The sequence below is a fragment of the Tinamus guttatus genome, unplaced genomic scaffold, assembly GCF_059628265.1.
Source record: "Tinamus guttatus ecotype Peru unplaced genomic scaffold, ASM5962826v1 Tinamus_guttatus_pri_ptg000619l, whole genome shotgun sequence".
In the NCBI taxonomy this organism is placed as follows: Eukaryota; Metazoa; Chordata; class Aves; order Tinamiformes; family Tinamidae; genus Tinamus; species Tinamus guttatus.
In genome coordinates, this window is record NW_028289153.1 from 594,800 (window position 1) to 617,075 (window position 22,276).

Here is a 22,276-nt window from a genome sequence, read left to right on the forward strand (position 1 = left end):
TGGCCATAGGACTCAGAAGTAGCCAAAGCATCGGACGTTTGAAAGAGCCTTCGGAGGAGGTCAGGAGCATAAATCTCTACAAAAACCCTTTTGGAAATCTCCCTCAAAATGATTGATTTTCCATTTTTTCCCAAGAATTTGCATTGGTAAGCACTGCAGTGCTAAAAGAACAGCTCGTGGATGAAGGATGGATTGGATTGTAGGCATGCTTACAACAAATTAGAAGAAAAAGTCTTCAGGAGTATTTTTTTTTTTCTAAGAAGGAAAAAGTCCAGCCAAAAGCAAGATGCAAGAGATACAGACACGAAACTATGCTTAATAACCCACTGGAAATAATAAAGGACATTTTCTGTGCCAGTTAAGTATATACGTTCCCTCAGTCCTCTGAAAAGACGACAGACAGATTTTGGTCCAGCTATTGAACCGGTGTCTGAGCCAACAGCCCAGTCAAATTTGCAAGCGATGCTCTATTTGTTCACTGTGCAGCTGGGCTGAAGAAAGCGCCGCACGTACCAGGCATCTGAAGAGGAGAGAGCTGGAGAGGGAGCGTTTCCACCAGGGAAGAAAGAGGGTTTGATGGAATCTCATTATTTTGACTTGAGCAAAGTTTCCTCTCTGACAGCAACAAGTTGATAAGAATTCTCAATGTGTTATATCAGATGCTAAATAAAAATACTATTAATTTTATGGCAAAATGTAATAATACAACCTCACCTTGGGTGCCTGTGCGAATTTCAAACAGCACTTGATCTACACACTGAAAAAAACTTAATATATTTCAATGTCAGTTGTTGACATAGGAGATGGTTAGTGACGTTCTCTATCTAATAAAGAAAAAAAAACAGGTTGAGAAAGTGTGTGAAGTTCAGGACGTAGGAGAGAAGAGGAATCTTGACCCGCAGGTTTGAGGGGGCTCTGGAGTCCCGGCGCACACAGGAGGCAGCGGAGCCGAGACCCGTGCGGGATGCGGGCACAACGGGACGGTCTGTGTGACCGTGCGATCGTCACGGCCCCGGCCGGCCCACGAACCCTCTTGGAGCATCTCTCCAGGCACGTGTCAGGGTGCCACCACATCCACAGCCAACGGCGCTGAAAATACATGGAAAGTTCATGTAGGTTCTGGTGGAACACTGGAATTCCCTGACGAGGAGTTTGTGTTGAGAGAAGAGAACACAGAAAGGTTTCAGAGATTTGTTTATCATCAATGAGCAAAATCTTCACCCTTGTGGGGCAAGTGGTCAACCTCAGTTCAGGACAGTGCCTCCTTCACACGCTCCGGAGAAAGGAAGATCCCAACATTCTGCTCTCCTGTCTGACATTGTCCCTAAACCTTCCTTCAGGTTGGGAGATTTTTTCCTCCAAATTGTTAAGCAGAGAATTTCTAATCAAAACACCTTGATTTCCAAACAGATCCCTGGACCTCAACAGAACATTTTCAGTTTAGCAGTCCCAATAACCCAAAAGCCAAGTCGTTGACCTACAAAACTCCAGATTTCAGTGGAAAAATCCTGCCCTCAGGTAAAGAAATTTAGTCGAGAAGGAAGCAGGACTTTTGACAGAGAGCAATCCTGAAAGGTTGTATAATTCTACACCAGGCTACAGCAACCAGCCGCATCTTGGCTTCTTCCCATCTCTTTCAAAATGACCTTCCCAGTAGGCAAGACAGGAAGGAGCAGAGACTCTCCTGACCCCAGCACAAAGGAAAATCCAGGCCCCTTCCAAGCCTCAGGTAGAGAGGGAGACCCTCACGCACAGAAATATTGCTGGAAAAGGGAAGGCGGGATCACGGTTTTGATAACATTTTGTTGCTAATGATCATAAAAACTCGGCTCAAGCATCTGCCAAGACACCATCTTCTACAAGTGAAAAAACAACCACTAGAACATGATCCAAGTAACAATCTAGAGAGGCCTCAGCTGCGATATGGTCTTCGATATCCAAACTCATCCTCGAACAAGAGGACTCTGAACGTTGCCCCGATGCAGCGCTCCCGCTTCCCCGGGCAGGGCTGGCGCTGCCTTTTCCACGTCCCTCCTGCGCGTCCCGCTCCGCGGTGGCCCCGGCGCGCACGGGCCGTCCCCGCGGCGCGAGCGCACCCGTTCCCCCCGACCACGCCGACCGGGCTCGAACGCGCGCAGCCTCGTCTGTGGCAAAAATTAAATTTTAAACAGAGCGAGAAAATTTTAGGCCAGACCAATTTTTCCAGACATAGTTTGGGAATACTAAAAATAGAGTTTATAATGCCAACTGGTGGCAGCTTTAATAATCGTAGAGGGATTGCTTGTTCTGCATGTCCACGGGGAAATGCCTTCTCTTCTCCGCACCGAAGAAGATTTTGACATTTTTCCCATTGCACTGCGCTTGTTAGATCTCCTGCAACCTTGTTTCTTAATTGATATTAGAGCATAAACAGCACTTCAGAAATCTCACAGAGATCTAAGGAGCCCGTTTCCTTCCCCTGGCCGAGGGGACGCGCGGGGACATCCCGCTGGCCCCGCGGACGCGGAGCGGGTTCCTGGTCACCCCTCGGCTCGAGCCCCCGGCACTCCCAGCCCTGCTCGCCTTGGCGCTGGCTACTACACGCGCTGCTGAGATGGGAATAACGCAGAGCGGATCCAGCGCGGCCGCCAGCCCTGGAGAGAACAGGCTGCTCATTAAATACCACTTCCCTCCAACAAGCACGTTCCTCCCATAGCCTGGATCGGCTCCAAACGCCACAAAAAGGGGCAGGCGTGGGGGCCAAGTCCGCAGCGCTGCCCCAACCGGCCTCCTGCTCTCCGAGGAAACCGACCCAACCGCGTTGCCGCTCCGGAACGCGGTGCCGGGGGTCCCGACGCCACCGCCGCTCCGCGGGGTAGCAGGAGGACACAGGAGCAACTGGACCAGCTCATGAGCTGGGACCACAGCCGTGCAACCCTGCGGAAACACCAACGGAAAAGAACCAGCCTCGAGTGTTGATAGCGTGCTCGACCCATGCAAGAGAATAAACACTTAAAACAAGAGGAATGGGAGGCATGATTCATGGTGCAAGTCAAAAAAAAAAAAAAAGAGAAAAAAGCCTTAATTTGATATTCCTAAACTCCAACAGGTTGATGTTCTTAGAAAAGTAAATGTAGTGAAATGTGAATGTAAGTTCTATGCTCTCTTTAACCGTAGCAAAGTGAGATCCACCAGGAGCCCCCCAGGACTGCAACGGCCAGAAACCAAAGCAGTTCAGAGAAGAGCAACACCAGAAGGGATGACCAGAGGCATAAAAAAAGTGCAGGAAAAGATCAAAAGAATGGGGCACACTAATCACAAAGCAACATGTATTTAAGCAGATGCAAAACAGGCATACAAAACAAAAAAGGAAAAAAAAACAGGCAAAAAAAAGACACAGAGCTTCCTGGGAACATCTGAACAGGAGAACACTTAGCTAGACTGAAAGTAACATATTTATAAACCAATAAAACTATGCAGTTTTCTGCATCAGGTAAATTAGCCTGTCTCATGACGCAACTGGCATAAAGAGCCCAGGCGGGCTCAGAAAGGCCGGGTATTTACACGGGCACGAGACCCCGGCGCGGGGCCAGGGCTGCGGATCCCGCGCGGCCCCGGCCCGTCCGCCGCGGAGCCCCCCGCAGCCCCCGCAGGCCCCACTCACCTCCAACCTCCACCCGCGGCCCGCGAGGGGAAGAGGAAGGGACAAGGAGGGAAAGGGACGGCAGGACGGGCTGCGCCGCCCGGCGCGATCGACCGTGGGAACTCGGCCTTGGGAGCTCCACGCGCCTCCGCGCCGCTCGGAACCGTGCAGGGGAGGTGGGAGCTGCCGGGAAGCAGAGACGGAAAACAGAAACAAGCGGCGCTCACGGGCAGGTGCCTCGGGAGAGGCTGGGAACGGCCCGGCACAAGGCCCTGCTCCCGGGCGCGGGTCGGAGCGCGGCCGCCCCGCGGGCACCCGGCCCTGCCGCAGGAAGGGAAGCGTCACCTCGCGTCCCCCTGCCCGGCAGGGACGGGACTACGCTGCCACCCAGTCACTGCGCGCCTGGCCACTGCTTTTACCCATCAGAGCAATGAATTTCCTAGTTCTTCAACCTTTTTCCCCCCACTTTAGATCTCTCTCTCAAGATATTTTCCTATTTCATTCATTTCATTTTGTCTTTTGCATGCAATTCTTTTCTCCTGCATGACTCATTTTTCAAAACTTCTATGAACCGCAAAAGGAAATAATTTAGCCCAGTCTCAAGAAGTCCTCATTATTCCTGAGAAATCCTTTAATTTCCAGACACTGCCCACTGCACAAGAGGCGCGGAAGCCTACAAGCTTCCACCTCACCTATGGGCCCTGCTCGTGGCGGGCTCAGCGCGTCCGCGCGGGTCGGGACGGCCGCGGAGCCCCCGGAGCCGCCGGCAGCAGCGCGGGGCTCCCGCTGCTCTCCAGGGCCGGGACAGGCTCCGGGTGGCCGCAGGTCTCCAGGGCCGGCTGGGCTCCCCCGGAGCCTCGTTGCTCCCACCACGTTGGACGCTCCCTAGGAGCATCATCCATCCCATGGGCCGGATCTCAGCAGCTTCCCAGCGCTCGGCACAAGGGCCTGGTTTCTTGGTGCATTTCAACCCCAGACGAAGCAGGAACGGCCGAGGAGCGAGCGGAGCGGAGGCCTCCCTGGTCCCCCCGGCCCGGAGCAGCTTCTGCGGAGAGGGGACAGGACGGAGGCGGCTCAGGATGAGGGACAAACAGCCCCGGGATCGCTCCACGGAGCGGGGGGCTCCGGACCCCACTTGGGCACGCAGCCCGTGGGCCACCTCAAGCCTGGCAGTGCCACCCGGCCGCTCTGTAAACCAGGGTAGGCCAGCAGCACTCATGACTAATCTGCACTCCGTCTGCTGAGAAAGGGAAAAATCAGCCTCCTCCTTCCAGAAAAGGACTTGGTCACGGCGCTTTTGATGTCTCACAGCTGGATTACAGCAGTCTGGCGTGCCCGAAGCGCACCACCAATGCCTCTGAAATGGCCATGAATGTTTCTATTTCAGAAATTAGAAAATGCAAAACCTGGAAGGTTCTAGAGCCGCCTTCCCACAGAGGAGCAGGAGAAAAACTTCAGCAGTTTTAAAGGGGGGATATGACAGGTTTGTAAGCAATTGCATGGTACAGCCATAGCACCGAGGACTCGCCCATTACCCCATGGGACTCCTGCTCCATCTACGTCCATCCAAAACAGCGAGTGAGAAAAACGCGGGAGCAGCGATCCGGTAAGGAAGCTGTTTGAGGGGGGAGCTGGAAGTTTTGCCTCAACCTTCCAAGTCAGTTCAGCCCCAACGCCAGATCCGCCTTCCTGCGGATCCTGCAGCCCAAAGCCGGGGGAACCCGCACGCTGATCCTGGGAGGAGAGCGGCGCGGCAGCCCAAAGCCATCGGCACCGAGCGACACGTTCGCTACCAGCTCAGCTAATCCTCCCTATCCAACAGCCTCGAGCGCAGCTAGGAACGACCACTGCAATAACAATTCTACTAAGACGTGACCCACAATTTATTTCACATTGCATTTCTCAGAGGGTTAGCTTAGATACCCCAGTAACAAATGCCCATACCACAGAGAAAAACGCACTGTTGGAAGCACACAGCAACAATTGCTCAAGAATAACTCCTAATCAAAAAGTAATAAAAAACCCCAAGATTTCCAAACCAATAGGTTCATAATTTTGCTAGATTTCCCCAGTTTCTAGGCTGGGGATAGAATACCCTTGTTCTGTTCTGCCTGTGAATTGCTTCTCCCTGTGACCTCGGGATGCTGAATTTCAGTGCTGGTGACTACTGGTTCTCCCTTTGCTTGGGGCTCTCACATCTCATTTCATTTCTCATTATCAGTAACGAGCAGATCAAGGACAGACTCTCCTCTGCTTGCATTCTCTAGCTATCTTACAAATGGAATATCTATATTGATTATTGTCTTTGGCCACACAATAGCTATTAGAATAGTTACTGCACACAGCCAAGAGAGGTACCCTAACTTTCCAAAAACCCTTGAAACCAAACTGCCTTTTACCTCCTGCTGAGAGCCCACCACGAACCCCACTGCACAATGCAGGATGCAGTGAGATCTCTTGTACCACCAAATCTAGCACGTAGGAGCCTTGCTTAGCATCAGCTTTCAGCAGAAAGTGTGCAGAAATCCATTGCTTTTACCAAGGAATGTGACTCCTGAATGTACCTGGTGAATGTTCCCATGTCGCTTTCTCTCAAGGCAGGACAGCAAAAAGCAGCAGTCCCTTCATAAAACAGCGATGCCCCAAATAGAGGAATTCAGGAACCGTTGTACGGATCACACAGGCCTGACACTCCCGTGTTCCTTCATCATGAGCTTTCCTCTGGCATCTCTGCAACTCGCAGAATAGAAGCTGTCGGGTGTTCTGCCCTTCTCCTCTTTCATACTAATTTCTTGCAGCTGTACCCATATGATGCATGAAATCGCCAAATTCCCTCGCTTCAAACTGATGGTTGTCAGGTCCCCTCACCAACGCGAGGTGAGGAAAGACAGGTCCTCCCGCAGCTGCCCAGCGCTGCCGCCCAAGGAGCCGCTCCGTCGGGGAGCTGCCCCGCTCACCCGCGCGCATCCTCCTCCCGCAGCGATGCAGCGTTGAGTGACCGCGATGGGGACCCGCAGCGACCCGCAGCGACCCGCGCTCCCCGCACCCGACGGGCCCCTTCTCCGCGGGTACCCGTGCTCCCCAGCACGTGGCACCAACGGGGCCCCTGCTCCGCGGGTACCCGCGCTCCCCGGCACGTGGCACCAACGGGGCCCCTGCTCCGCGGGTACCCGCGCTCCCCGGCACGTGGCACCAACGGGGCCCCTGCTCCGCGGGTATCCGCGCTCCCCGGCACGTGGCACCAACGGGGCCCCTGCTCCGCGGGTACCCGCGCTCCCCGGCACGTGGCACCAACGGGGCCCCTGCTCCGCGGGTATCCGCGCTCCCCGGCACGTGGCACCAACGGGGCCCCTGCTCCGCGGGTACCCGCGCTCCCCGGCACGTGGCACCAACGGGGCCCCTGCTCCGCGGGTATCCGCGCTCCCCGGCACGTGGCACCAACGGGGCCCCTGCTCCGCGGGTACCCGCGCTCCCCGGCACGTGGCACCAACGGGGCCCCTGCTCCGCGGGTATCCGCGCTCCCCGGCACGTGGCACCAACGGGGCCCCTGCTCCGCGGGTACCCGCGCTCCCGGACACCCGACATGGCCCCTTCTCCTCGGGTACCCGCGCTCCTTGGCACACGGTGACCAACGCAGCCCCTTCTCCTCAGTTAACAGGGCCTCTCAGTCGTTCTGCTTCTTTGGCAACACTCCCCATGCCTCTCTGAACGGCGATTCTGCTCATGCCCACCAGGCTCTAATGCCTCCTGCAGGACCATCCTCAACCAACAGCCCAGCGCTCCCATTCCCAGCCGGAGCAGCTGGTCCCCACTCCGCATTCCCGGCCGGTGCAGCTGGTCGCACCCTGCTGGCTCCCAGCACATCCCCGTGGGCAGCCCGACAGCAGTTCCCTCGGCCTCCCAGGTCACAGACCCCCCTTGTTGGGAAGGCGCCATCCTGCCCTGCCGTCCCAGCAGCCCTCCGCTCCGCTGCCCCTTCGCGGGCACCCGGGCACCCTCGCGAGGCCGGGGCAGAGCCCCAGCATCGGGAATCTCCATTTCTACCAGCTCCCACTTCCTGCAAATCCGGGATAAGAGGACCACTTCCAACACCCGAACATCCCCCCCATTTCCACGAGGAGCCAGAAACCCACTGGAGAAAGCACCAGCCAGAGCGGTTCTGCTCGTCCCGTTAGTTCCCATTTATCACTATCGCTCCCCCGCCTGCAAAGCAGGGAACCCTATCTAATAACTGTCAATATTCCTATTCTCCCAAAAACAACTAAGTACCACAAAAGCAGTAAATAACTAAGAGCTGCCATCTATGCTGCCTCTGATCTTCCATACGCGAGTCACTGAAGTGATTTTCCTTTTTAACTCTTATTAAGTCTTCTTGGTTAGGCTCCAGGAGCGCAACCTGTTCAGCTCAGAGGGACCCTGGCCTCTCCTTCCTCACCACGGCGCTGCCACAGGGGGCTTCTCTTTGGAGAGGGTAGGAAGAAGATACCCAAACAACTACAGGTGAACACAGGAATTCAAGATTCTGCTGCAATTAGAAAGGACAGGAATGTGGATAGAGAGTCATGTGATAAAAACACTGAATAGTGGTTGAGGCCTCAAGGGAAGATGGAAGACGCGCTCGGACCCCACGTCCTGCCCACGTGGTGACTTCTGAAGCCTCCTGGAGACAACTGGCTCCCGAGCGCGGCCGCCACACGAGCAGCTCCAGCAAGCAGGGCGCGGGGACGCCAGCGGCTCCGGCACACGGAGCCTCTGCCGGCGCCGGCCGCGGCACCGCGCTCGCCTCCACTCACGGCACCGAGCACACATTCGCAGGCAACGGGAAAGCCGCCCGCCCCAGCCGGCGTTCCGGGTGCCGTGGCACTCGGGAGGTCTAAGAGCATTCCTAGACAGTGCTGAAGAGCACGGAACAGCAAGCGCTGCTTCCCGTTTCCAAGCTTGGATTCACACTACAGCTAACACAACCGGACGGATCAGCGACTCTTCCAGCCAGTCCCATAAGAGCCACCAGCAAGAGAGAGAGGCAGAAAGATGAGAAGATCCTAAAACTTTTTGTGAAAAGCCATGGAATTAGCCTGCCTGCAGGGGAATCCTCCGCTCGTCCCTGCCTGCTGGAAGCCATCTCGCACCCCACCACGGGGGTTTACGCGTCTTTCAAGAGGCCTCCCCAAAACAAGGGCACGCCGTTACTGTCACAGCCTCCCGCCAGCTCCGCGCCGCTCGCGGCCCCGCGGTGTTTCAAAGCGCTGAGTTTCAAAGCGCTTCCCACCCGCGCCACCCTCCCCGCTCCCGCCGCCTGCGCCCGGGAGGTTGGGACCCCAGGGCCGGGAGACGCTCTGGTCGGGAGGAGAGCGCTCAGTCGAGGAGCTGGGATGGCCCCGGGGGCAACGGCTCCCCCGGCGTCCCAGCTGGGCCCAAGGCCCATGACACAGCGGCCCAACCAGGGGTCCCGTGGTCACACCAGGGAGCTGCAGCCCCACAGCCCGACCGAGGGACCCCAGCAGGGTTCGAGGCTGCACCCCCAGGCCTGGGCCCTGTACCCACCCCGGGCCTGGGCAGGATCCCCAGCACCAGGGCTGGGTATGGGGCCAACTGGAGCCTCAGGACCGCAGGGCCAAACAGGGGGTTGACGGGGACCTCGGCCGCTCTTCCTCAGGCCAGACCAGCACCCCCAGCCCTAGAGCTGGACTTGGGGCCAAGCAGAGAGTCCAGGGGCCCAGGGCCAAACCTGGGGCCTCTGGCCCTGGAGGGGGCCCTGGCTCCGCTTGCCAGGCCCCACAGGACGCCCAGCCTTAGAGCGTGGCCCACGGGCAACCAGAGCTCCTGCGGCCCAACGGCTGGACCCGGGGCCAGAGAGCCCACAGGCCCAGGGCCAAACCTGGGGCTGGGCTGGGCCCCCCAGACCAGATCGGGGTCTCTGGCCCCAGGGCTGCATGTGACACCAAGCAGAGCGCCCAGGAGCAAACCTGGAGCCAGACCAGGACTCCTGGCCCACACGGCAGGTTCAGAGCAGGCCCCCAGCCCCAGGGCTGGACGTGGGGCCAAACGCAGATCCCAGAGCCCCACGGCCAAACGTGGGGCCAACCACGACCCCCAGCCCCACTCCCTAGATCCAGACCAGGACCCCCAGCCCCAGGGCTGGGCACAGGGTCAACCCCATGGCCTGAGGCCACCCAGGAACCCCCGCCCCACTCCCCAGACCAGGACCCCCAGCCGCAGGGCTGGCAACAGGGCCACCCGCAGAGCCCACAGCCCCGTAACCGCCCCGGGGGGCACGCGGGGAGGCGCAGCCCCGCTCCCCAGCCCGGAGCCCCCCGACACTCACCCTTGACGGCCTCGCCGCGGTTGAGCTGGATCTCGCCGTCGCCCTGCGGCGCGTAGCTCTTGACCACGATGAAGCGGCGGCCGGGCACGGCGCTGTACAGCTTGCGCTTGGGGCCGCGCAGCGGCGCGGGCGCGGCGTGCGGCGCCGTCGGGGCGCCGGGGCCGGGGGGCGCCGCGGCGCCGCCGGGGCTGTAAACGAAGACGTAGGTTACGGTGCTGATGCCCGGCAGCTCGTAGCCGGGCGCGGCGCGGCCCGCGGGCTGCGCCATGGCGGGGACGGCCGGGGGGCTTCAGCGCAGCCCCGGCCGCCGCGGCGCCGCCCGGGCGCGGGCAGCGGCTCCGGCGGCGGCTGCGGCGGGGGCTGGGGCTCGGGCTGCGGCGGGGGGGCGGCCGCCCGCCGCCCGCTCCATGGCGCGGCGCCGCCCGCCCCGCGCGCCGCTCCGCTGCCTCGGGCGCCGCGCCGCCGCCGCCGCGCGCACCATGGCCCGGGGCCGGGGCCGCCGCCGGCCGCTCCGCCCCCTGCGCCGGCGGGCGGGGCGCGCGGCGGGCGCGGGGCCGGCGGCGGGGCCGGGCGGCCGCTCCCGCGCCGCCCCCCGGAGCCGCCCGCGGCCGCCGCGCGGGGCGGGCACCGCGGCGCCCCCTGGCGGCCGCGCGAGGGACGGGGCGGCGGGGGGAGCGCCCGGGCGGGGGGGGCGGCGGGGAGCAGGGCCGGGGGGGGGGCGGGGAGGGCAACAAGGGCCGGGGGGGAGAAGGGGGCAGGACCGGGGGGCAGAGTGTGTGGGGGGGGACAATGACGGGGTGAGAGGTGGGGGGGGGCAATGTCGGGGGGGGCAGAGCGGGGCGGTTCGGCAGGGGGTGCCGGGGGCTCCCGCGGGCAGGGGACGCGCCCGGGGGGGCCGAGCCCCGTGCCCGGGGGGGGAGCGGTGCCCCATGGGCAGGGAGGGGGCTGCAGTGGCCGAGCCCGGTGCCCGGGGGGGGGCAGCAGAGCTGCGCATTGCAGGGGGCAGCGCCCCATGGGCTGGGGGGCGCGGGGCCCCCTACCAGGGTGACAGCAGCACCTGTGCGTGGGGGGTGGCCCTGTGCATGGGGGGGCAGCAGCCATGCCCGGGGGTGCAGGAGCCCTGTGCACGGGGCGGGGGGGGTTGTGTACAGGCCCTGACACCCCCGCGCCCCCCAGCCCTGCCCCCCGCCCCCCGCAGCAGCAGCACAAGTGCCCCCTGCCCATGGGGACGCGCGGCTCCACGGGGGACGTGGAGGGCGCGCGGCCGCCCGACCGCACCGGGCGCTGCTGCAGCTGCTGCCGCACTCGGCACCACCCCGCGCTGCCGCCTGCCCTGCAGCGGCCCCGCTCCCGCCGGGGGCCCTGCCCCGCTCACAGCCCCCCTGGCCTGCACTCACTGCCCCCGTGTCCTGCACTCACTGTCCCCATGTCCTGCACTCATTGTCCCCGTGTCCTGCACTCACTGTCCCCGTGTCCTGCACTCATTGTCCCCATGTCCTGCACTCACAGCCCTAGTGCTCTGCACTTTCAGTTCACTGCTCCACTTGCAGCCCCCATGCTCTGCACACGCCTGCACCCCCTCATGCTCTGCACGCTCTTGCAGCCCCCATGCTCTGCACACGCCTGCACCCCCCCATGCTCTGCACACTCTTGCAGTTCCCCGCGCTGGGTGCCCCATGGCCGCAGCAGTGGGACGTTCCCCATGCAGGGCCTGCCAGTGAGCAGTGCTGGAGGCTGCACAGGGCCGGGCAGGGCTGCACCTCCGCACCCCTCGCAGTGGCCGCTTGCACCCAGCGGGATGGACAGGAGCAGCACCCCGCAGCGAAGCGCCCCCGCGCACCCCGACACGACCCGGGCGCTCTGCTGAGAGCGCGGGCGCCGCCGGCGCAGAGCCCAGCGCGGCTCCACGGGGACAGCGGTGCCCTCCTGCAGGGAGCAGCCCCGGCGCCGCTCAGCTCCGCAGCAGCCCCCGCCACCCCACGCACAAGCCAACGCGGCCGGGCAGGCGGCCCCGGCGCGGCGAGCGCCCCGCAGCCCTCCCCGAGCAGGGAGGCGCTCGCGGCACGGCCGGCACTGCTGCCCCTGCGGGGAAACGCTCTTCTGAATGGAGCCCGCAGGTCCCGCTGCATCTCCCTTGGGCCGTGCGGAGGGGTCAGCGGACCATACCGATCCGTAGAAGGCCCTGCTCTGCTTTCGGAGCGTGCAGGAGGTGCAGCCCGGGGGGGTCCTGCTCTGCTTTCGGAGCGTGCAGGAGGTGCAGCCCGCGGGGGTCCTGCTCCACGCGCCCGGCCGCAGGTGACGCCCCCCGGGCAGATGTCACCTGCAGTGCCTGACGTCTGCCCCGTGCAGCAGCCGACCCACGGCCCGGGCGCCGGCGAGGCTGCACACAGGGCCCCGCTGAGAGCGCCCGTGCTCCCTGCGTGCGCTGCACGCTCCGCTCCGCATGGCCAGCCGCAGCACCCGCCGGCCCGCACGCCCTCCCCGCAGCAGCCCCGCAGCTTCACGTGGCGCCGTCAGCGCAGTTCACCAGCAACAACCTGGCGTTGTCTTTGCATGATCCTTGCAAATGCAATCACTGAACAGAGAGACAGTGTTTGCAGGAGAGATGTGAAGATCAAAGAAAGAGCCAAAGAATGTACCTCGCCTGTGTGGTTGGGCTTCTTTGGTAACTTCAATTAGATGATGCTAATTAGCTGTGTTGTGTTTCATGCTGGCTCCTTGCTGGCAGCGCCCCAGGCCGCCTGCGAGGCTGCCCCGGGCTCAGGCCCTGCGCGAGGAGCGTTCGTTCCCACCTCCGTCCCCAGCAGCACCCGGGTTCGGCTGTACGTCCCCGCCGGCCGGGAGCCGGGCGTCCCCGCTCGGTGTCCGCGCAGCTCCCTGCTCGCTCCCCCAGCCGGCCCCGCGGTTCCTCCTCGCTGCCGCCGAGCGCCGGAGCAGCACCCCGGAGTAGCGTCCCAGGGCAGCGTCCCGGAGCAGCGCTCCAGAGCAGCAACCCGGAGTAGCGTCCCAGGGCAGCGCCCCGGAGCAGCGCCCTGGAGCAGCACCTCGGAGCAGCGCCCTGGAGCGGCGCCCCGGAGCAGCGCCCCGGAGTAGCGTCCCAGGGCAGCGTCCCGGAGCAGTGCCCCGGAGCAGCACCTCGGAGCAGCGCCCTGGAGCGGCGTCCCGGAGCAGTGTCCCAGAGCAGCGTCCTGGAGCAGCGTCCCGGAGCAGCGCCCCAGAGCAGCAACCCGGAGTAGCGTCCCAGAGCAGTGTCCCGGAGCAGCACCCCAGAGCAGTGTCCCGGAGCGGCGCCCCGCACGCGGCTCAGAGAGCAAACACGAACGCGGCGCTGCTGATGAAGCAGCCACGGAGCTTCTGCAGCTCCCCAGGGCAGGATCTGATTTCACCGTGCGCACTGCTGGCACCTCAAGACGCAGAGGGCGCCTGGCTCCGAGCCCCGCTCCGACTGGAGCCGGCGAGAAGACGGCGCTGCGGTGCGCACCGTGCCGCAACAGGAACACCCGGGGACCCTCCTCCACACAACATCCACGAGTCCTCGCGCGGCTCTGCCTGATGAACAGAGTGTTGTGATGGATCCGACGGGTGACTCAGCATCCCACGCACCCCGCCAGGGTTTAGCCCCCAGAAGCACTGAGACCCGACGGGGCCACGAGCGGGGCCCGAACACCTGGCAGGGGCCTCCATCGGCCCCGGTGCGGAAGAGCTTCCTCCCGAGAGGCCACCTACCAGCAATCCCCAAACAGGGGGTTTGACGGAAAACAGCCTTCCCCTCCCCAGGCCGGCGGCATGTTCGTACACGCGAGTTACTGAACCCAGCCAGCGCTGCAGACACAGCGGCCCCAGAAAGCCAGGACAACCGCTTCAATTCCACACGCTCCCAAGAGCAGAATCGCGTTTCTGTAACCAGTGTAAGCGCTGGCTGAAGGACTCCCATCCGAGCCCCAAACCAGCCTCCCGGCTCCAGGGACTCCCTCGCACCGGCAGCACCCGATGCCGCAGCACCCGCTGCCCGCGGCGCCGCCTGCAGCTCCTCATCGCGGTGCCGCTGCCGCCTCGCTGCGAGCAGAGGGACCCGCTCCGAGCCCCGGAGGCCCCGGCGGAGCCGCGCGGCTCCTTCCGGACGGCACGGCGTCCTGCACGCTGCTCTGCGAGTGCCAGTTGCAGATGCTGAACGTCCTCCCCGTGAGGGCAGGGTATCAGGATTTCTGTTGCTTTAGGGGGTAGAAAGGTTTTTGCACGGGGGAATTTCCTACCATTGCAAAATGCACTCCGAGTCCTGCAGGGATTAAATGTGTTTGGCTGCTCTGCAGCAGACACGTTAGCCTTTCCTGGAAACTATGACTGCTAAATTGCTCTTGTTTACACAGTACCAGTCCCAATTAATTTTTTTTTTTTTTAATGTATCATTCTGATACTGGAGTTGCCTTTCACTTCAGGCATGGGAGAAAGGACCTGTGAGCGGCTCCCGCTGCCCGGAGGACCCCGCCGTGCTCGTGCACGCGCAGCTCTGCGCCGCGGGCGGCTCCTCCGCGCGTCGCGCTGCGGCCCCCGCAGCCCAAGCGCAGAGGGCACCCGCGCACGGACGGGACGTCCCGCCGTGGGGCCGCTCCAATGGGAGCTGGGCAATCCGTCTGAAGATCACACTGGGGGGTATCAGGAGCTCAAAATGCGTGTGGATGTCCTTAAAATAAAAAAAAGAGGTGACAATGACTATGTCTATAGCAATGGGTATGGATATGAGCCTTCCTGGCAGGATGTGCTGGATCTATCGGGAGCACTAATCAGGTGAAATACCATACAGTGGGAATTCATGGTGCAGGGAGAAGCCAGATACGCTGAAATTAGAAATAAAATTGTATTTTGCAGGTAGGGGTAGTTAACCTTTGGAGCGAACAACCTCCAGCGGAGCAGGAGTCGCCACCCGTGACGGTACCATTGCGGGGCTGGATGCTGTTCCGAGGATGCCTTTGCCCTTCCCACGATATCGACACAGAAAGGCCTCATGAAGCCTAATTGCAGGCCACGGCTAATGGTCAGTCTGCCGCCTTCCCCTGCCCTCAAACCGCGCGAAGGAGCTTCACTCCGAACAGCTAATCCACCCGGACCAGAAATGATTGTTGCTATGGAATCAAGGCTACTTAAACCCTAGGATCTTGCTGTCTTTTAGGAGAAAACAAGACTTTTGAATGACCTGTGTATCTTAGTAATTAGATAGAGCCAATTAGCTCCCCTCTAGGAGAAGAAAAAGGAAGAAAAGTTCATGAACAAGGAAACTCAAAGGACGTGGGGAGCCCGGGCTCTGTGCCCTGGTGCCTCGAAGACCCGGGAGGCCAGGGGTTGTGATCCACGATGGCAGCATGGCCTGTGCTGGCAGCTCGGAGATGAGCGTCCATGGATTCACCGGGGTCCCAGAGGGAACCTTGTCTCAGCCCTGCTGAGGCCACATCTGCAGGATTGTGTCCAGTTCTGGGTCCCACAGGACAAGAGGGATGTGGAGCTGCTGGAGAGAGTCCAGCGCAGGGCTACGAGGATGATCAGGGGCCTGGAACATCTGCCCTATGAGGAGAGGCTGAGGGAGCTGGGCCTGTTCAGCTGGAGAAGAGAAGGCTGAGAGGGGACCTGAGCAGTGTCTAGAAGTACCTCAAGGGAGGCCGTGAGGAGGATGGGGCGGCCTCTTTTCAGTGGTGGCCACCGACACAACTAGAGGAAACAGCCCCAAACTGAAGCACCCAAAGTTCCACAGGAACTTAAGGAAAAATTCCTTCCCAGTGAGGGTGCCAGAGCACTGGAACAGGCTGCCCAGAGAGGTTGTGGAGTCTCCTTCTCTGGAGATCTTCAAACCCGCTTGGACGCAGTCCTGTGCCACGTGCTCTAGGTGACCCTGCGTGTGCAGGGCTTGGACTAGATTATCCCTAGAGGTCCCTTCCAACCTTAAGCATTCTATGATCCTATGATTCTATGAAGGCAGAGCCGTTCCACAGTGCCTGGAGCAGCCCGTCCCGGCTCCCAGGGACGGGGAGGCCTCCCGGCGCCTCCGCTCCGCTCCTGCCACCAGCCTCCTGGCTCTGCCCGGCGGCGCCCAGGCTGGCGGCTCCTCACCTTCCCCATGGAGGAACCGCCACAAACTCTGCCGTTAACTTCCCCTGCGAGCCGCGGCAGCAACCTGCCCCAAGGGGACTGTCGCAAATGACACCGGGAAGGTCTGGCCCCAAGAGGAAAGGACACCAACCTGTTCTTTAACATCGGAAACAACAAGCGCTGCAGGCACCTGCACTACAGCACTGTCACCGGGGTGCAGATGGCAGAGGGACGCTCGTCACTCCAGACAAACATCCTGTTTGGAAAGGTTAATACCAGGCGAGAAGGCAGTTAATCATGGAAGTCGACGAGCCTTGGGATCCTCTTTGTTTCATATTTCCACCGATGCCTAGGACACAAAGTAAAATTGATATACCATTGGGAGGTAGCATAGAAGAGGAACAGCCTGTCATGGGATATTGAACGGTACAAACTGGATGGCCCTTAGGATTCAAGTAATTGAAACAGGAGCACCTTCAGGAGCTGCACATGATTCACTTAGAGCCTAATCACAGCTATTTCTGCTATATATTAGAAGAATTCTTGTTAGTAGGGACAAAAGAAGTTAAAGGCTTGCAAAAGAGAGTTGATCATAGGACACTATGATCATTTAATGTGACTTGACAAGAAGTAGAGAAGTCCCTTCCCTGGGAGTGTCAGGAGAGGCGTTTGCAGGCCAGCTCAGACAGCGCGGATGATTCTGCATGAGTCCTCTGAAGCTCTGCTTGCAGCTCTAGTCACTCATGTTCCCCCCAAAATAATCCAAACTGTGGCAGGTGCAAAAGGAGCTGCTGGAGCCCCAAGGGAATGCAGAGGAAAAGAAGCTGATGGATTGTGTGATGTGCTTTACACATGTTCTGTATTAGATGGGAGAGAAGGAGCTGGAGTTACCAACGATGCTTCCATGAGCAGATCCAGCTCACAGCTCTGCAGCAGTCAACTCGATACACTGCATTTTAGCATTTATTAGGAAAGGGATAGAAATCAGCATAGAGAACACTGTCCCGCCACTGGGTAAATCCATAGTGCATCACATCTTGAAGATAGCGCGCTGCTATTGTCCCCACATTTTGGAAAAAAAATAGGTGAAAAACGTAGAACCGGCAAAAATGCAGGTCCGGAGTGGTTTCCCCACAAAACGCACTAACTAGGCCAAGAGAGCAGCCTGTGAAAGAGATGACTGAAGGAGAAGAGGATGGGGGCGAACCAAACCGCCACTGGAACTGCCCTCTGCCTCCTGCAGTGCGAGAGCAGGAGGCAGCAACGCGTCAGGGCACTCCGGAGCGGGCAGGAGGCGGCGGGCGCTGACCGAGGAGCATCCTGCGTCTGGGGTCAGGGAAGGCAGCGCACGGCGGAGAGCCCACGGGGTGTGAGCGACGTCCCCGGCACGGGGCCCGTCCCGAGGGTGCCCAGGAGAGCCCACGGGGTGAGCGACGTCCCCAGCACGGGGCCTGTCCCGAGGGCGCCCAGGAGAGCCCACGGGGTGAGCGACGTCCCCGGCACGGGGCCTGTCCCGAGGGCGCCCAGGAGAACCCACGGGGTGAGCGACGTCCCCGGCACGGGGCCCGTCCCGAGGCTGCCCAGGAGAGCCCACGGGGTGAGCGACGTCCCCGGCACGGGGCCCGTCCCGAGGGTGCCCAGGAGAGCCCACGGGGTGAGCGACGTCCCCCGCACGAGGCCCGTCCCGAGGGTGCCCAGGAGAGCCCACGGGGTGAGCGACGTCCCCGGCACGGGGCCCGTCCCGAGGGCGCCCGGGGAAGCAGCGTTTGCGCCGTCCCCACCGCGCACAGCTCCCCGCAGCCGCTGCCACCAGCCTTCGCTCTCACCCAAGGCTCCTTGCTGTCTCCTTCTATTCTGTTTTTCCCAACATTGCTTTTTCCTGGAATTTTTGTGTTACATGGAGTTGCAGAGGCTGCAAGATTTTCCAGGAAGACACCAATATCTGGACAGGACCTCGAAGTCTGGGAGCAATCCAATCCAAAGTCTCGAGACCATCTCAAAGCAAGATAATACATTTATATATGGTGGTAAGATTCACATTTGGGCTCAGAGGGGATTTCCCTTGGCTGTCGATTAGCTATTTCAGGAGTGATCTTGAATTCAGAAATGGGAGAAGTCTTCACGGTCACACTGTCCACCCGAGTCAGAATTGATATGATGCCTCAAAAATGTTGGTTCTGTCCAAAGTCAGGATGCTTGGGAAGAAGAGGCCATGAGAGAGCCAGGGTGATCCGTTGGTGCAGCCCTGGTGCAGTCGCGCGCAGCATTGAGAAACAGCGCAGGGCCAAACACCCGCCCTGGAAACTCTGCGAGGAGGAGCGCGAGGCCAAGGAGAACTGGGATCTGCAAAACCCTCCAGGAACCCGGAGGGAAGGGCCGGCGCGACCGCTGGAACCTCCGCTCCGCACAGGAACTCGGGCCTCATTGCAGTTATTGGTCTGGCCCTCGGACTGTGCTCCTTGATGTATAAACACCTCTGCCTGACTGTGATTACAGCCCTACAAACAGTTCTGGAGAAGATGGAGTAGTGCTGGAAACCCTAGAGAGACAATTAATTAAAAGGTTTTGTCTCCCTTTATATAATTACTGATATTGACTCACTCTTTAAAATACTTCGCATGCATCTCAGCCAGTAAAGCAGCCCTGGTGGTGACTGGATTTGTGCCTCTCCACCCCAAGAGTCAGGAGGGTTTTAGGCTGCCTGATAGATCTTAAAAAGTCCTCCTGAAAAGACGAGGCATCATTTTATCAAATCAAATTTAACAGAGGATAACAGGATCTCTGAAAACCGTGCCTCTAATCCGGCCTATCCTGCAAGATCACAGGATAAGTCTAGCAAATGCTGTAACACACAAGTCTATTGAATTAACATGCACCTCACGCCAGCATATGCTCTTCACACAGGTGGGAGAAAGCCCGGTGCTGCTAAAGGTGCACAACAAGTTTATGGAAGACAGCAACGGATGGCAGCTGCAAAACAACAAATCCTGCACCTTGCTTGGAGTGTGGAACTAGAGGCTGGGGTGGATTCTTGCAAACTGCTGCTCATCAAGACAAGGCATTTCCAAAACCATGCTTTACTTAAAAAAGGAAAAAGAAAAATGGTATCAGCAGTATCTCCTGGTCACTCCACCCAGGGTCAATACGATGATTAATCAGTCTCTCCCTGCTGTCCCTGGACACCTCAGTCAGCAACTAGATCCCATTTATCAACCACACACTTGAAAACTTGCCACCACGCTGGTTGTTCCAGCGCCACCTCTCCCTCCCGGACACAGGGCACAGACCACAGCGGAGGACTTTTCCAGAGCCCTCCCAGGGCATCGCCAGGGACGTGTTGGTCAGTGCACACACACACCAGCAGAGACCAGGTTTGACCAGATTTAGCACTTGGCAGCACAAACGCTTATTTCTGCAGATTCTTTATTTGCTCAACACGCTACTTCTGTTATTTTATTAATCAGAAACCTGCAACTCACTAATTCAATTATATTAGCATTTTCCCCCTAGGAAAATGATGCCACCTTTTGACCAACTCACCAAGAACAGCCGTTGGGCCACTTTGGAGTTCTGCTTAGGGCACTTAACAGCTTCGACACCAAGGCCACCCCCTTGCGCAGCTTCCAGACGGAGCCGTCGCGCAGATCACTGCACCCCGGGAAACCAGCACGGAGGATCCTGCAGCCACCGCTGCCAAGAGGAATGTTCCAAGACACAGGGCTCTGTCCTGCAGCGACCAGCACTGCCGCCAGGCTGATGCCAGGGCTCGCCTGGGCTAGTGCCCACGGATCATCATCCCCTTTTGTCTTTGCTGTGGGAAATCCAGAGCAGCTGAGTGGCTCCTTCTGCCACAGATCCGGTGGACTCTGACAGGCTTTTTTCCATCTTTGTGATTACAGCTGTAGTCTGCTGCTTTCCAACTCTCGCAATGCTGAATTCAAACAATTTGACCAAATCATGTTCACTCCCTCTGCCCACGCAGTTCCTTAATCACACGAGCAGGATTTCTGGAACCGCTGTTCCTGCGCTGCGGCCCGGGGCTCCCTTGGCGCACCGCGGGACGGCCCGCGCGGGGCCCGGCGGCTCCGCGTTCACCCGAGCGCTTCGCTGTCCGCGCGGCGCCGCGGGCTGTTGGCCCTGCCACCCGCTGCTCAGCACGCGCTGTTCCTGGACGTTGATCTAAACGACGGCGCTGGTGGCGGCTGGGGAATCCGAAGCCTCCCTGCGTGGGCTGGTTGGAGCAGGGAGGTTGCACCTCATCTCCTTACCCGTCCGTGCACAGGTAAGCGGGAACGGCCGCGGCGCCCAGGCGGAGCACAGCCCCCAGGGACCTGCTGACGTCCTCGGTGACAAACCTGCCCCTGGGGCCCTGCAGTCTTCCAAAATAAGAAAAATGACCTTGTTTTTCCCCCAGATTTCCTGAACAACACTCACGTTTGCCCCAGGAGATTGCTGCCACAGAGTTACTCGGAGTGCTTGGATTAAGTGCTCAAGGATTAAACTAAGGCTAAAGAGAAGGAGCCTGCAGAGAAGCATATCCCACGCTGGCAACGTGGAGTGACACTGCAGGGTGGACGAGCAGCTGTCCCCGGTGCAGGGCGCGAGGCCGGCGGCGCAGTGAGCACTCCCTCCTGACACGAGCTGCACCAGAAGCCTTCGGCATGAGGGACACGGGACATGTCTCCCATGCAAACACAGCAGGAACTCTGCACACAATTCCCACCACGCAGCGAGCGTGTGAACCCTCCCTTCTGGGCTCGTCTGCGGGGCTCGTTTCCCTCTCCTGGTTCTGCACAGTTGAGAGGAGCCCCTGCCGTGACGCCAGGAGAGCACAGGGTGCTGCAGAGCGTCTGCAGGGCGAGCAGAGCTGTCCCGGGACCGGAGCGGAGGCGCAACCAGCCGAGCGTGCAGCTGAGCACGGCCCCAGCACCGCGGGCGCTCACTGCAAGTCCCTGCGCTGCAAAGCTCTGCAAAGCCCTCGCTCAGGCTTTGGCTCTGCTTAGAGAAGAGCAGCTTGTGCAAACTGGGCTGGAAAGCACTTTAGCAGGAACGGCAGTGCCAAAGCTGCCTGTTTTTCCTGACATGAGGCCAAGCCATGGAGCTCCAGCCCGCAACGTGGCCACCGCTGGTAGTGGCTGTGGCCTCTCCCTTTCTCTTGCCTATCACTCAGATCCAGCACTTTTGTCAGAAACTGCTCTTCCACTAAAGCTGCCACGGCCCAAAGATGGATGGAAGGCAGCTCTGATCTGTGTGGCACAAAGGGCTCTGCTTTCCTCTCATCAGGTTATAAGATCCTCAGTCACGAAACCTCCTTTACGTGAAGTCGTGAGTGTCACGGGTGCGTCCCCCAGGGCCTGGACTTCTCGGAGACGCGTTGCGGCAGGCGCAGCACAAGGGTGCCCCGAGCTCTGAGCCCAGGGGTGCTGGGAGCATTTCTAGGAAGGTAAGAGGAGTCTGAAAACAACCATTGTCTTCCTAGTGCTATGGAGATGGTTTTTTCCCTTTTTTTTCTTGTTCTGTCTTCCTTATTGTTGTTTGGAAAACACGGAGCAAGAGCAAAACAAGTTTCCGCACAGAGCAGCCCTTTCCCAGCAGGCCTGGCAGGAGACAGAGCGGGGGTGACCCTTGTGGCCAGCGCAAACGGAGCCGGGATGCGGCAGTCGCTCCGGCACCCGCCGTGCGTCCCGCTGCCGCGCGCGGGGCTGATCCTAAGGACGTTCCCGTGGGCCCTGGGCCGGGAGCTCCACTGAGGACCGACATTCACCCCTGGAGCTTCCCTGGGGCTCACGTTCGCGTTCAGTTTTACTCCCCTGGGAGGAAGGATCTGTGTCAGATGGCAAATCAAGGGGATTCTCTGCGTGGGAGGTGTAATTGATTCTCATTTATTCTGAGTCTGCTTAAGCAAGACCGCAGGCGTGAGCCGCGCGCCCAGGCCCACGGCCCCGTTACGACACCTTGCAGAGGGGCACCCAGGACGGGGCATCTTGTCTGCCCCAGGGACAGACTCGTTTTGCCACCCGCCCTCTAGCTCAGGCTCTGAGCAGCACAAGTGGAGACACGACTCCTGCGGACACGACGGCACCAGCAAGGTTCCTGGGGATGCGATGGCACCAGAGCGTTCCCGATTCCTGGGGATGCAGTGGCACCAGCAAGGACACAATTCCTGGGGATGCAATGGCACTGGAGAGCTCCCAATTCCTGTGGATGTGATGGCACCAGCGAGGATACAATTCCTGGGATGCGATGGCACC

General features: G+C 60.0%; 1 protein-coding gene across 1 annotated transcript in view; it reads right to left on the minus strand.

The window, feature by feature from the left end:
• SHANK3 (SH3 and multiple ankyrin repeat domains 3) overlaps positions 1 to 22,276 on the minus strand; it is a 311,958-nt gene that overhangs the window by 157,582 nt on the left and 132,100 nt on the right. Inside the window, 1 exon segment of the mRNA XM_088535213.1 lies at positions 9,948 to 10,135. Coding sequence (XP_088391339.1) covers positions 9,948 to 10,135 — 188 coding nt within the window.